This window comes from Frieseomelitta varia, unplaced genomic scaffold (assembly GCF_011392965.1).
Source record: "Frieseomelitta varia isolate USP_RPSP 00005682 unplaced genomic scaffold, Fvar_1.2 scaffold_406, whole genome shotgun sequence".
NCBI classification, from domain to species: Eukaryota; Metazoa; Arthropoda; class Insecta; order Hymenoptera; family Apidae; genus Frieseomelitta; species Frieseomelitta varia.
The window spans coordinates 40,606-52,018 of NW_025110153.1; the positions used below are offsets into that span (position 1 = coordinate 40,606).

An 11,413-nucleotide genomic window follows, 5' to 3' on the forward strand; every position below is an offset into this window, starting at 1 on the left:
TAACAAAATATATTACTAGTATATCAATAAGTAATAACTGCATCTTTCATAGCAACGAAGTCGGAGGATATCCGTCTTCTCCGCTATAAAATGCTTAAACGAAATCATTTTAATAATAATTATTTATAATCTATCTATTCATATGAATATTTTGCTTTTGCAAACATTTATATTGAATATATTTTGATTTTACAAGTAATTACTATAACTGTATAAATATATTCAAACTAATTGTTAAAATCGCGATGTGCAAGAAGTCCTATCCTGATCTAATACATAAAAAATAATGTTACTAATCACGGATATAAAAAATATCCGGTCACTATGCTCATCAAAAATTCTACGTATACAACCAGTCACCCGTGCCGATTCGGACCTTTCGTCCTACGACATGATTGAGTGACCGGAGGAACATAAATGCATGCGACTCACGCGATAGATGCGAAGAATGTTGTCATCGATGCTGCACTGGAGCAGGGAAAGTTGTCGTGAAGACTCTCATCAGGTAAATACCACTGAGAAATATTTGTTTTTAAAAATATAATGTTATTTGTGAAAATTTAAATTTTAATAATGATAAAAATTGGGACTAATAATTTTAAATGCTTTTATTTTATAATTATAATTTTACATTCGATTTCAGTAGAAAGAAAACTATAGAGAATAAAATTTAAATGCAACGTGCTAAAGTACTTACGTTTTCAGCTTTTGAAGCATCATATGATTCTTGGAAGATTAGGGAAAGTGGAGACTGTAGAAGATCTGTAACGAAACATCAAACATTATACTCCGTTGTCAAATTTGAAAAATTGAGTAAATTAAAATACAATATATAACTTACGATCTTGATCTCCTGGAGAGGCCTTATCCTCTTGAGCACTCTGACTCTATATACCGAAAACGAACACTGAACAAGAAAAAATACAAAAAAAGAAAAATAAAAGAGTATCAACGCGCGCGTTTAAGTAATAATCGACGAACTCACTGACTCCAATTTCGCGAATTATAATTTGAATGAATTGATTGTTTAGTCTTGAGAGCCATTTTGCTCAGAAAAATATAAAAATACCTCGCAACAAACACTTCCGCAACAATGCTCTACCGCATTGCGCGCGGTCACTAAAATTTTCTGAAAATAAAGTTGGATTAGTTGGAGGAGGGCGAAGGATAAGTTCATTTAGAAAATACTGCTATTTTTCTAAAACATGATTGTGAACATGATGAAGAAACTTGAATATGTATTAAAAAAAGATATTAGTAAAGATATTAGTAAATTAATAAAGTATATCTCAATACTGAATATTGTAAATGAAAGATGAGTATTGTATTGTAAATTTTCATTATTAGAGTAAGAAGTATGCACATTAATAATATATCACGTCAAGTGTTATAAGTATTCAAAAATGTTTCACAAGTCAAATGTTTTTAAAAAATAACATTACGAAAAACGCGTAAGAAATTTTGCTTTGAATCATTTAATTACGCATCAATCGTTTGTGTGTACCTAAAATAAATGAAATGTTACCAAATTTCCGTCAAAGAATATCAGATTGTCCATTAAATAATCGTGGCGTCTGTGTTCTATCCTATCTCTGAAATCAAGGAATAACCTGCACAAAAAGAAACCAAAAGTTAGAACAAATATGTCAAATGAGGGCAAACTTGTAAAAATGAAACAATAATCACCTCAAATTCTACTAAAGAAATGTACGAGATAAGCTACCGGTAACACGTAAGCGTGTGTTTTGAACTACGAATTTCGAAGGCCTTCTACACCTTACCTATTTGAGAAATGGAAAATTTTATTATATTACGCAGTAAAATTGTTATTTTAGCTATTAAAGACGTACATTCTTAATAAATTATTATTGAATTTAGTATTAGAATTATTAAGAACTATGCAACAAATGAATGGAAAATGTTAAAGTAGAAGTGTATATATATATATAATAAAATACATGCATATATGTAGATAACAATAAGTTAATCAATTACAAGTTACAATATTTCTACTGGTTAGAACTGAAATTAAATTTTGGCATAAAATTATAAATAACTTTTAGCATAGTATGTTCTGTTTAAATGTTTATATGCTATTATTTCTTTGATTGTAGAAAATTATATGTATAATTATTGGGTTAAACCTTACCTTGAGTTGAAGCCAAAAATGCACATTTTATTTTAAAAATTCACAATACAAACACAAAGCTAACAATTATTGATTTATATTTTTACCTGAGAACTTTTGGATAATACTTCTTTCTGGATAATTCTTCTGGATAATATTATGGATAATATTCTTTCTTCTTTACGGATGAGACGTGCTCCTTTCCGCCATGTTTCCCGTTCAAACCTCGATCGTGAGAAATATCGATACGTTCGAGAATCGTAGGAAGTCTATTGCGTACTTCTCTGTTGGCGCTGTAGTCGCACGTTCACACGAAATGATCACTGGGAATAGGAAATAAATAGAAAACTCTGGTCTAAATCAAATATGCAAAATTCATGAGATATTCTTTAAAAAAAAAAAAACGAAAATATTCACACACTTGATGAAAGATTGTCAATACTTCAAACTGGGACATGAGAAATTTTATTATATTACGCAGCAGAACTATTATTTAAGTTATTAAATACATGTATCTTTGTTAAATTATTGCTGAATTTAATATTGGAAATGTTAAGAATTACACAATATGAGGTTAAAGAATCAACAAATGAATAGAAAATGTTACAATAAACATAAAAGCATATTATATACATTAATAAAATTGTATAAAATTGTATAAAATTGTATAATATAAATAATATTATATACATATAATAAAAAGTTAATCATATTACAAGGTTATATATTACATATTACAATATTTACTGGTTAGAATTGAAATTAAATTTTGATATAAAATTATAAATAATTTTAGCATGGTATATTCTGTTTAAATCTTTATATGCTATTATTTCTTTAATTCTTGAAAATTATATGTATAATTATTGGGTTAAACCTTACCTTGAGTTTGAAGCCAAAATGTGTGGTTTATTTCAAAAATTCACAATACAAATGCAAATCTAACAACTATTAATTTATATTTTTACCTGAGAAATTTGGGATAATACTTCTTTTCTTCTTTGGATAATACTTCTATTCTTCTGGATATTATTTTTTTCTTCACAGATGAGATGTGCTTCGTTCCGCCATTTTTCCCGTTAAAAATTCGATCTCGTGAGAAATATCGATTACGTTCGAGAATCGTAGGAAGTGTATTACATAATTCACCGCGTTGTGGCGCTGTAATCTTTCACTAATTTATATAAAAAGAAAAAAAAAAAAGAAATAAATAAAATATTCTGGTCTAAATCAAAGAATCACATAAGTCTTATTAATTTAATTAATATGAATTATGAACTTACGTAATGTAACTTAGAAATATAACATAATGTTTCCTTATAACCAAATATAATTTCTACTTTTCAAACTAATTTCCATTACATTTAACAAAATTTTTCCGTTACAAATACTGTTTGAAATAATTATTTCATTATAACAAAGATGTTCTTTCTCTGTCACATTATTTGGTTTAATACTAGAACACAATTATTTGAAATTAAATACGAATTATAACGTATTCGTACGTGATATATTTCGATAGTTGTTATCTTTTAGTAATTATCGTAACATATATTATCGTACATACTTTATCTTTCTGTACATACATACATAATGTTAATTCAAAATACTATTGCTATCATAAATATTATTAGACATTTTAAGTATTTTTCTCTGAATTTTTAACTAAGAAAACACTTCTTCTACTACTAATTTTTTGAACGAAAATTTCATGTCAATTTTTATTTCAATGTTTCAAATTAGTCATTAGATTGAACAAACTTTTATATTTTATTATTTGGATATCGATTATTTTTTAAAGAAATTGTTTAAATTCTGTAAAAATCGTACAAGTATTAATTTACGATATGTTGTACTAAGATCTGTGCATAGTTACCTTCTCATGATGGGTAATTGGTATTGTTTTCCATAGATATTAATATACAGGAGTACAACTATTTGAAAAGCGATCCAAATTTTAATTTTTTTCAAACTTCACAGTCTTTTCTTGTTCACAGTTGAAGTAGCATTTTGTTTTGGTGATGATTACGCCATCTATCGATATATTATTACTTAATTTTAAAAATATATTATTTTTACATTTTACAATTTAAATTTAAATGGGATATAGAAAGAAAGCTAAGAATATAATTAAGAAGGTGCAATTGAAAAAGCTCACAATTTAATTCCATAAATTAAGTTTTTCTGTAAATAAAAATTTATTTATTTTACGGCGTTAAAAACACTAGCGCCGCGTTGAGGCGAAATGGAGGAACTAAACGCTTTATGTCCATATTAAAAATATTAATTAATTTTAATACTTTTCACGTTAAAGACTTCTAGTTTTCCTTTTTATACGTTAAGAAAGAACAAAAAATTCTATTAAAATTGTATGATTTTATAGAATAGAGACTTAAAAACATTTTCTTTTCTATATTCTGTCTGCTATCACTTTATACCATTTTATTCCATGTATATTTGCTCTACCATGTTAAAAATATATATTGTTTTAATATAAAATTATATTACAATTCACAAAATGCATTTTAGTTCATTTGAATTGCCCACAAGAATTGAGAAATTACGTTTGAAATGCAGAACAGAGCGTATTTATAAAAAGAATCATATTTAGTTAAAAGATGATTTTTTTAAACAATATAATCATTCAATTGCTCTTATTTTTTTAGCAATTTTTTATTACATTAAGTAGAAATCGCTTTAAACCTGATAAATCTACTTCATAATCTTAGTGTAATCAGGTGAATTTTGCGATATGGCAGTTGACCAATAAAGAATATAGCTTAGGCTATTAATATTTAATGTATACAGTTGCCATCGTAAATGTAATAACTTATGACGATACACATTTATATATGCCATAGTTTTCTAATTGCGTGATCTTTGTAAAGATTTTGAAAATGTTTCATACTACTAGAAATAGAAGGTTAGGACGATTCTAACAACAGTGTTTGACGTGTCAGTGCAATTGCAAATGGCGGGTACCAATGGTGACATTTCCTCGATAGGGAAGAAAATCGAGAAATTGGCGATAACCGTGGAAGAATTGGCGAAAAACGAAAATGAGACAGAAACTGGAAAGAATTTGGAACCTCGACTATGGGGTTTCGAAACCAGGGAACTATACAAAATTGCCGTTAATTTCTACAAAGGTGAGTCAATCGTATTGACAATTTATCAGAATAGTTTCGCAATCCGAGTCTTTGACTTCTGTCAGAAACATAGCATGTCGGCGTGGAGACGCATTGTTGCATTGTTATGTCATGTATTTCCACATGTCTGAAGGTTGAAGTATAAAATTTTATGAGAACTTCACGAGTGATCACTGTGTGACTCACTGTTGTGTACTTGTGTTTTTTTTTTTTGTCTGTCACGTAGTGAATAAACAGAATCTCTTTACTAACAAAGTATTGATTATGTAAATTTTTCGATTATTACAGAAAAGGAGGGTAAAGCTGTTCATCTGTCCTATGAAGACAAATTGAAACTGGTAGCTTTTACTCAACAAGTAACACATGGCAAATATACAGCAGAAAATGCACCATCTTTGGGTGTGTTAGATGTGATTGGAAGGGACAGACGTTTAGCATGGCAAAATCTAGGAGATATATCAAAGGAACAGGCGATGGAGGGATTTATAGTTTTGTTAGACAAGCTGTGTCCCTTGTTTAGAACCGTTGTCGAAGCTCAAAGAAGAGATATCGAAGAGAAGTTGCGGTTGAAAAAAGAGGAGGAAGCAAGGAAATTAGAAGAAGAGAGGAGGCTGAAAGAAATAGACGAACAAAAAAAGAAAGAAGAGGAAGCTAGATTAAAAGAGGAAATACAGAGGAGACAAATTCAAGATGCCTTAAACCAACAAACATATTATCAGTTCAAAATGTATGCGGAGCAACAATATCCTGGGAATCCAGAACAACAAGGTGTATTAATAAGGCAGTTGCAAGAACAACATTATCATCAATATATGCAACAATTGCGTCAAAATCAATTGGTCATAGAAGATCAAATCCCAGAAATGAACACTGCCACAATAGAAACTTCTCAAAAGGAAGAGCACAAAGAAACAAATGAGACAGCTCCTTTGAACGAGGAAGATTCGGATGAATTGCAGGATGATTGTCCGCCTATAACTCCAGCAGAGATGTGGACTAGGAAAGGTGTGGAAGAATTCAAAGAAACCATTAGAAGGGAAGATGGTGATGCAGTTATTAAAGTTGGACATGGAGAAACAGTAACTGTTAGAGTGCCAACACACGAGGATGGTTCTTGTTTGTTTTGGGAATTTGCAACAGATGGCTATGATATTGGTTTTGGAGTATATTTCGAATGGTCAAAACCAGAAACGAATCAAGTATCAGTACATATTAGTGAGTCTGAAGATGAGGACGAAGACGATGATGATTATGAAACAAGAGATGATTTAGAAAGTGGAATAACAAATAGTACAATACAGTCTGACTATAAACCATTGCCACCACCTATAAGTATTATAGTACCTGTAAGTATATCAATTTACTTTCTAACTTCAGAAATAAGAGTAGAACAATTTTCATGGTATTAATATTTTAATGCTGTTTATTTTTGAAGATTTATAGGAGGGATTCACAAGAAGAAATCTATGCAGGAAGTCATAGATATCCAGGGCAGGTAAATAAAAATATATCTTTAAGAGCAACTTATGTTTGCAAATTCAAACTATTATTTATGCCGCTTGTATGTTTTTATTCATTGCAGGGTGTGTATCTTCTCAAATTCGATAATTCATATTCACTTTGGCGAAGTAAAACGCTTTATTACCGGGTCTATTACACACAAAATGGCTACGTGAAAAATTAGCTTTATTAAGGATTCACTGAGCGTACAATTGTTGAGAACTAGCCTGATGCGATGATTTGCCGATATTGCTAGTCTGACTACATGAAAAGTCCTATATGTTATTTCTGTTTACTTAAAAAAAACGGCAAGTGTTTGCAAGAAGAAACAAATATAGCTATTATAATTATGTAAAGACACTTTATTGTTTAATGTGGCGAGCAAAGTGGGCACAAGTAAAAATGAAAGGTTCCTATCGTTCCCTTTCCCATTGATGTTTATATATATATATATATATATATATAAAAAAAAACGAAGCAAAACGAAAAAAATGAAGTGTATAAACGTTGGTAACAACAGTAAACCGTGTATCGTGAATAATTACTTTAATAATCCGATATATTAGTGTCGTATTCGATTGTATATTATGTCAGTAATGTATCGGTAGGTTTATGCATAACAATTGTTTTCTTTTGTGGTAAAGATTTTAGTCTTTGTTATTATCTCACTCGTGTCTGTATCTTATACTTTTATTAATATTATCCCACGTTTTAGAAAAATACATTGAAATCAAAACATCTTGGTATTTTATTTTTTCCTTGTCGTAGCTTTTTGTGTAAAAAGATTAATTAAAAGTAGCAAGTACTTCGAGGAAACAAGTTCCTTTTTCGTGTCGTTTATTGTACTATACCATACCATATCTTTTGCTTTTTTTTTTTTTTTGTTTAGTTTTTACAAGAATGATTTGTATATCGTCATTAATAATAATCATAATAGTTACATACGCAGCAGTATATGATTACAGGCTTTTTACGCAAACGAATACGCGTATACGTAACGCATACAAACGCATTACCCAATTATCGCGTAAATAATGGACATAATTCGCCGTGTTAACAATTTTTTATTTAGAAGAGCACTTTTTTAAGACGGCATGGGTACGTTACTGTCCTTGAACATTGCACTGAGGATTCATACCACGATTTCGAATCACACGAACGTGAAGCAAAAATCCTTCCTGGCGTGCAATTTCCTTTTTTTTCTCTCTCTTTTTTTTTGCTATAGCCAAATTTTTATAATCGAAATGCTTTGATCGTTGATTCGTAACGAAGTAAAATTCGAACCGCGTTCAAGAATCGTATATAAACACCGTTCAATTTATTTAACTTACCTGGGTAATCAATTTCTCGAACTCGTCGATTATTTCTTAAAGCCTAGATCTGCCGCTGTAAACCTATGGATCGATGAACGTTGAATTTTCAAACGTTGAAGGCTCGAATATTTCGTTGGAAGAGACACTTTCAAATTTTTAACGTTTAACTTTGATGCTAGTCAAATGCGCATCCTATTTAACAAGATTATCTTTTATTACAGTTATTGCAATGCAATTCAATTTTCTTGTTAATTAATAACTCTATTTGTATTTTGGTTTCATAGCATCAAATTCCAGCACAATGTGACTATATTTTTAAATATCATGCATTTAGTTGCTGCATGACTCGAGTCGTGGCGTCCATTACTACGGAAAGTGCCTCTTTTGCAGTTCGTTACCGTTAGACGCGCTTGTCGAACGTTCCGTCGTACGCTGGGCAAAAGATTTGTCATACGTTGCTCGTATTTAACTTAAAAGGTAATTACGCGTGTTATCCTGAGATGCCTTAACATTTATACATATATCGTGAGTATCGAGTTCTGTTATCACATGCTTCGTCGATAGTCATTCAACAAGTTGCAGTAAGCCTACGTCTATGCGGCGGTTTAGCTACGCTTTCATTCGTTTGAATTTCGCGCTACAGTAACGTAGTCACTTGCGATTCTCGAAGTGTGATTGTGATTCTCGAAGTGTGATTGTGATTCTCGAAGTGTCATTGCGTTTCTCGGTGATTCGTTAGTTTGAAATGCGAGTGTGCGTGCGTCGTGTCGAAAAATCGTACGAACATTGTGATTCCTTTTGATAATTTCGATAGTTTTGTGAAAGATCCTGTTATCTGGACGAAAATTTAGTGGCTCTGGACTGTTTCGCCTGGATTTCGCCGGTTCTCTCGTCGTTGGCAACCGGAATTGGTAAGTACACACGCAATAGCTAACTATTACAGAATTTTCGAATCTACGATGCACGTAACCAATCTCAACCCATTCGAACATAGATTTTCTTTTTGAGCATATAACGTTTCTTTTACCCATTTTTTCGTCACTTTTGAGAGGATTTCAATTCCGATTGCAAACATAGCTGTCTTTCTTCCATCAATAGATGGAACGGAATCGAATGGGTTGATAAGTAGCACTTAGTTTGTCTTGCTTTTCGTCAAATGCGAATACTCGCGTAAATTTACACATACAAACACACACATTTCATCCGAGTTCTGTTTAACTTACTATAGATTAGAACAATCATGGTATAATTAAGGCTAGCCTCGTAAACGTTAAATGAATATTGAGCAATGTTTCCTATTAGACTGCGTATGATACATGTGTAAGATATAATAAATAAATAAATATACCGAAGATATATTCTCAGTTTTTTACTTTATCTGTAAAAACCAAATGAAATTTCATCTGCGAATCAAAATGATGAATATGTGTCGAACAAAGCATGTTTCTCTATGCAAATATTTTTCAAGGATACGCTTGAAATTCCTCGACTCGTTTATAAATAATAAAAATTAGAAGAAAAATCTCAGAGCCTTGATTACACCGTGATTATTATTACTATTTTTTTTTTTTTTCTCGTAATATAGTGACTTCTATCAATGATTATCACGATCAGCAATTGGCATCGATACACATTATCCGTATATGAAAAATATCCTCCTAAAAGCATTAACGGTGCGTTTTGTTTCCTCGCAATAATATTAGAATAATAATAGTAGTATATGTATATATATATAGTATATATCTAATAAATACAAAGTTCTCGGTCAAAATTTCGAGAGACCGGTAAAAACGATCGGAATTAAGGATAGCTTATTTTCTCCTCTTTTGTTGCGGCGAGCAAACATGTAGACAAAAATATATGTATGTGTGTATATACGTATATATATACCTATATACTTATGTACTTTATTCTCGTAATTCTATGTGCACGGAGAAGCGAAGACTTTCAATCGTTTTTCGGCACGGATTTTCCCTTTTCGATAGTTTTAGATTTCTCGTTTTGCATCAATCCCTTCTTGCAATGTAAAATCTACGCATTTGTTTTCCTTGCTTATGTTTGAGCGAACGTTTTTTTTTTTTTTTCTTTCTCTTTTCCTTTACGAACGTCGCGTTCGTACGAATTAATCTCGTGGTATAGTTTCCATGCTTCTCAAAAACATGGAACTCTTCGGACGTTAGGATAAGAGTGAACCAACCCTCGTTTATGTGTTTTAAATGTACGTGTTCGAACGAAGTAAAAATCTATTAAAATTTTTTTCTATTTAGTAAACACTACAAGTACAAGGTATTTTAAAGACAGATGACATTAAGTCAAGTAAAAAATCATGAATAAAAAATTACTCATAAATACTTCGTTTCAATGAGTTATTTTCTCCTGCCTTGGAAAATTTTATCCGTTATTTCAATTTCTATACTGTATTTAAAGAAAAACTAGTTTATTAGTTCAAACATCTTTCATTATTACGTATCAATTATTACCATTATTGCGGCTATTAAAAATGATTAGTATTATTGAAAATTTAGCACACTGTTTCAAACAGCAGTTAACATCTACGTTTCAAGCTTGATTAATTAAAATATGACAAAATTATATTTTATTAACTTCGTTCAATGTTTTACCATTCAATTATAGTCTATTGTTTTCCTCCTGTCGATTTCATTTATATAAAAATCTATTTAATTCAACGAGGGACAAGGTTCAATCTCATCTTAACCAACCAAGAAGCGAAATACTTTAGTTGAGAAGAATTGTGGAACAGTACGATCTAAATATTATTATAACGCCATGGACATTAGCATAAACATGCTATCATACTTAACGAATATCGAATAAAAATGCTTGCGTCTAATAATCTCATTAACTCTCGCTTTCGAATATTAAAAATCCTCTTTCTTCGAATTTCGTATTTCGAAGTATGAACCTCTTGAAAGCTTGTGCAAAAACTGTACGCATAATTGACGCAATTATAAATTGCATTCACGATCTTTAGCAAGGCGTGTCGCGCGAAGAAACAGAGAATTTTCTTTAAAAATCCATAGTACAACTCCTATTGGCGACATTGACAGCGTTTCACGCTCAAATTTCCCTTATATCCACGAAAGGACAATTTCAAACAAAAAAGAACTTCGTTTTTTTAGGCGCATCGAATTTGCAACCTTTTTTGCTTATGATACATGATAGTTTCTGACGAGTAGAAACTGAAAATATTAATTTTAAGGGACTGGATTATCTCGAGTCGTGCAGAAATGAAATTTGCATTCTGCGAAAGTCGCATTCAACAAATCACAACTTTTCATTTAGTAATTAATTACCTATGGAAA

The 11,413-nt window shown here is 30.7% G+C and overlaps 1 protein-coding gene and 1 long non-coding RNA gene across 3 annotated transcripts in view; one reads left to right on the forward strand and one right to left on the reverse strand.

The window, feature by feature from the left end:
• Positions 1–3,242, reverse strand: part of LOC122531623 — an 8,409-nt gene extending 5,167 nt beyond the window's left edge. The window contains exons 1-7 of one of the 2 annotated variants that reach the window (XR_006307339.1): positions 3,097–3,242; positions 2,236–2,451; positions 1,687–1,781; positions 1,526–1,610; positions 842–1,129; positions 698–762; positions 347–515 (exon numbers count right to left, since the gene is read on the reverse strand). This is a non-coding gene — a long non-coding RNA (uncharacterized LOC122531623). Of the gene's footprint in view, positions 1–346; positions 516–697; positions 763–841; positions 1,130–1,525; positions 1,611–1,686; positions 1,782–2,235; positions 2,452–3,096 lie in introns of those variants that run through there. The other variant, XR_006307340.1, reaches the window with a different exon arrangement.
• Positions 3,243–4,852: 1,610 nt separating this feature from the next.
• Positions 4,853–7,223, forward strand: LOC122531622 (Golgi resident protein GCP60). The gene is made up of 4 exons (XM_043659671.1): positions 4,853–5,277; positions 5,566–6,623; positions 6,713–6,772; positions 6,860–7,223. The coding sequence occupies exons 1-4, from the start codon at positions 5,100–5,102 to the stop codon at positions 6,959–6,961; spliced, it is 1,398 nt and encodes a 465-aa protein (XP_043515606.1). The 5' UTR covers positions 4,853–5,099; the 3' UTR covers positions 6,962–7,223.
• The last annotated feature ends 4,190 nt before the right edge of the window (positions 7,224–11,413 follow it).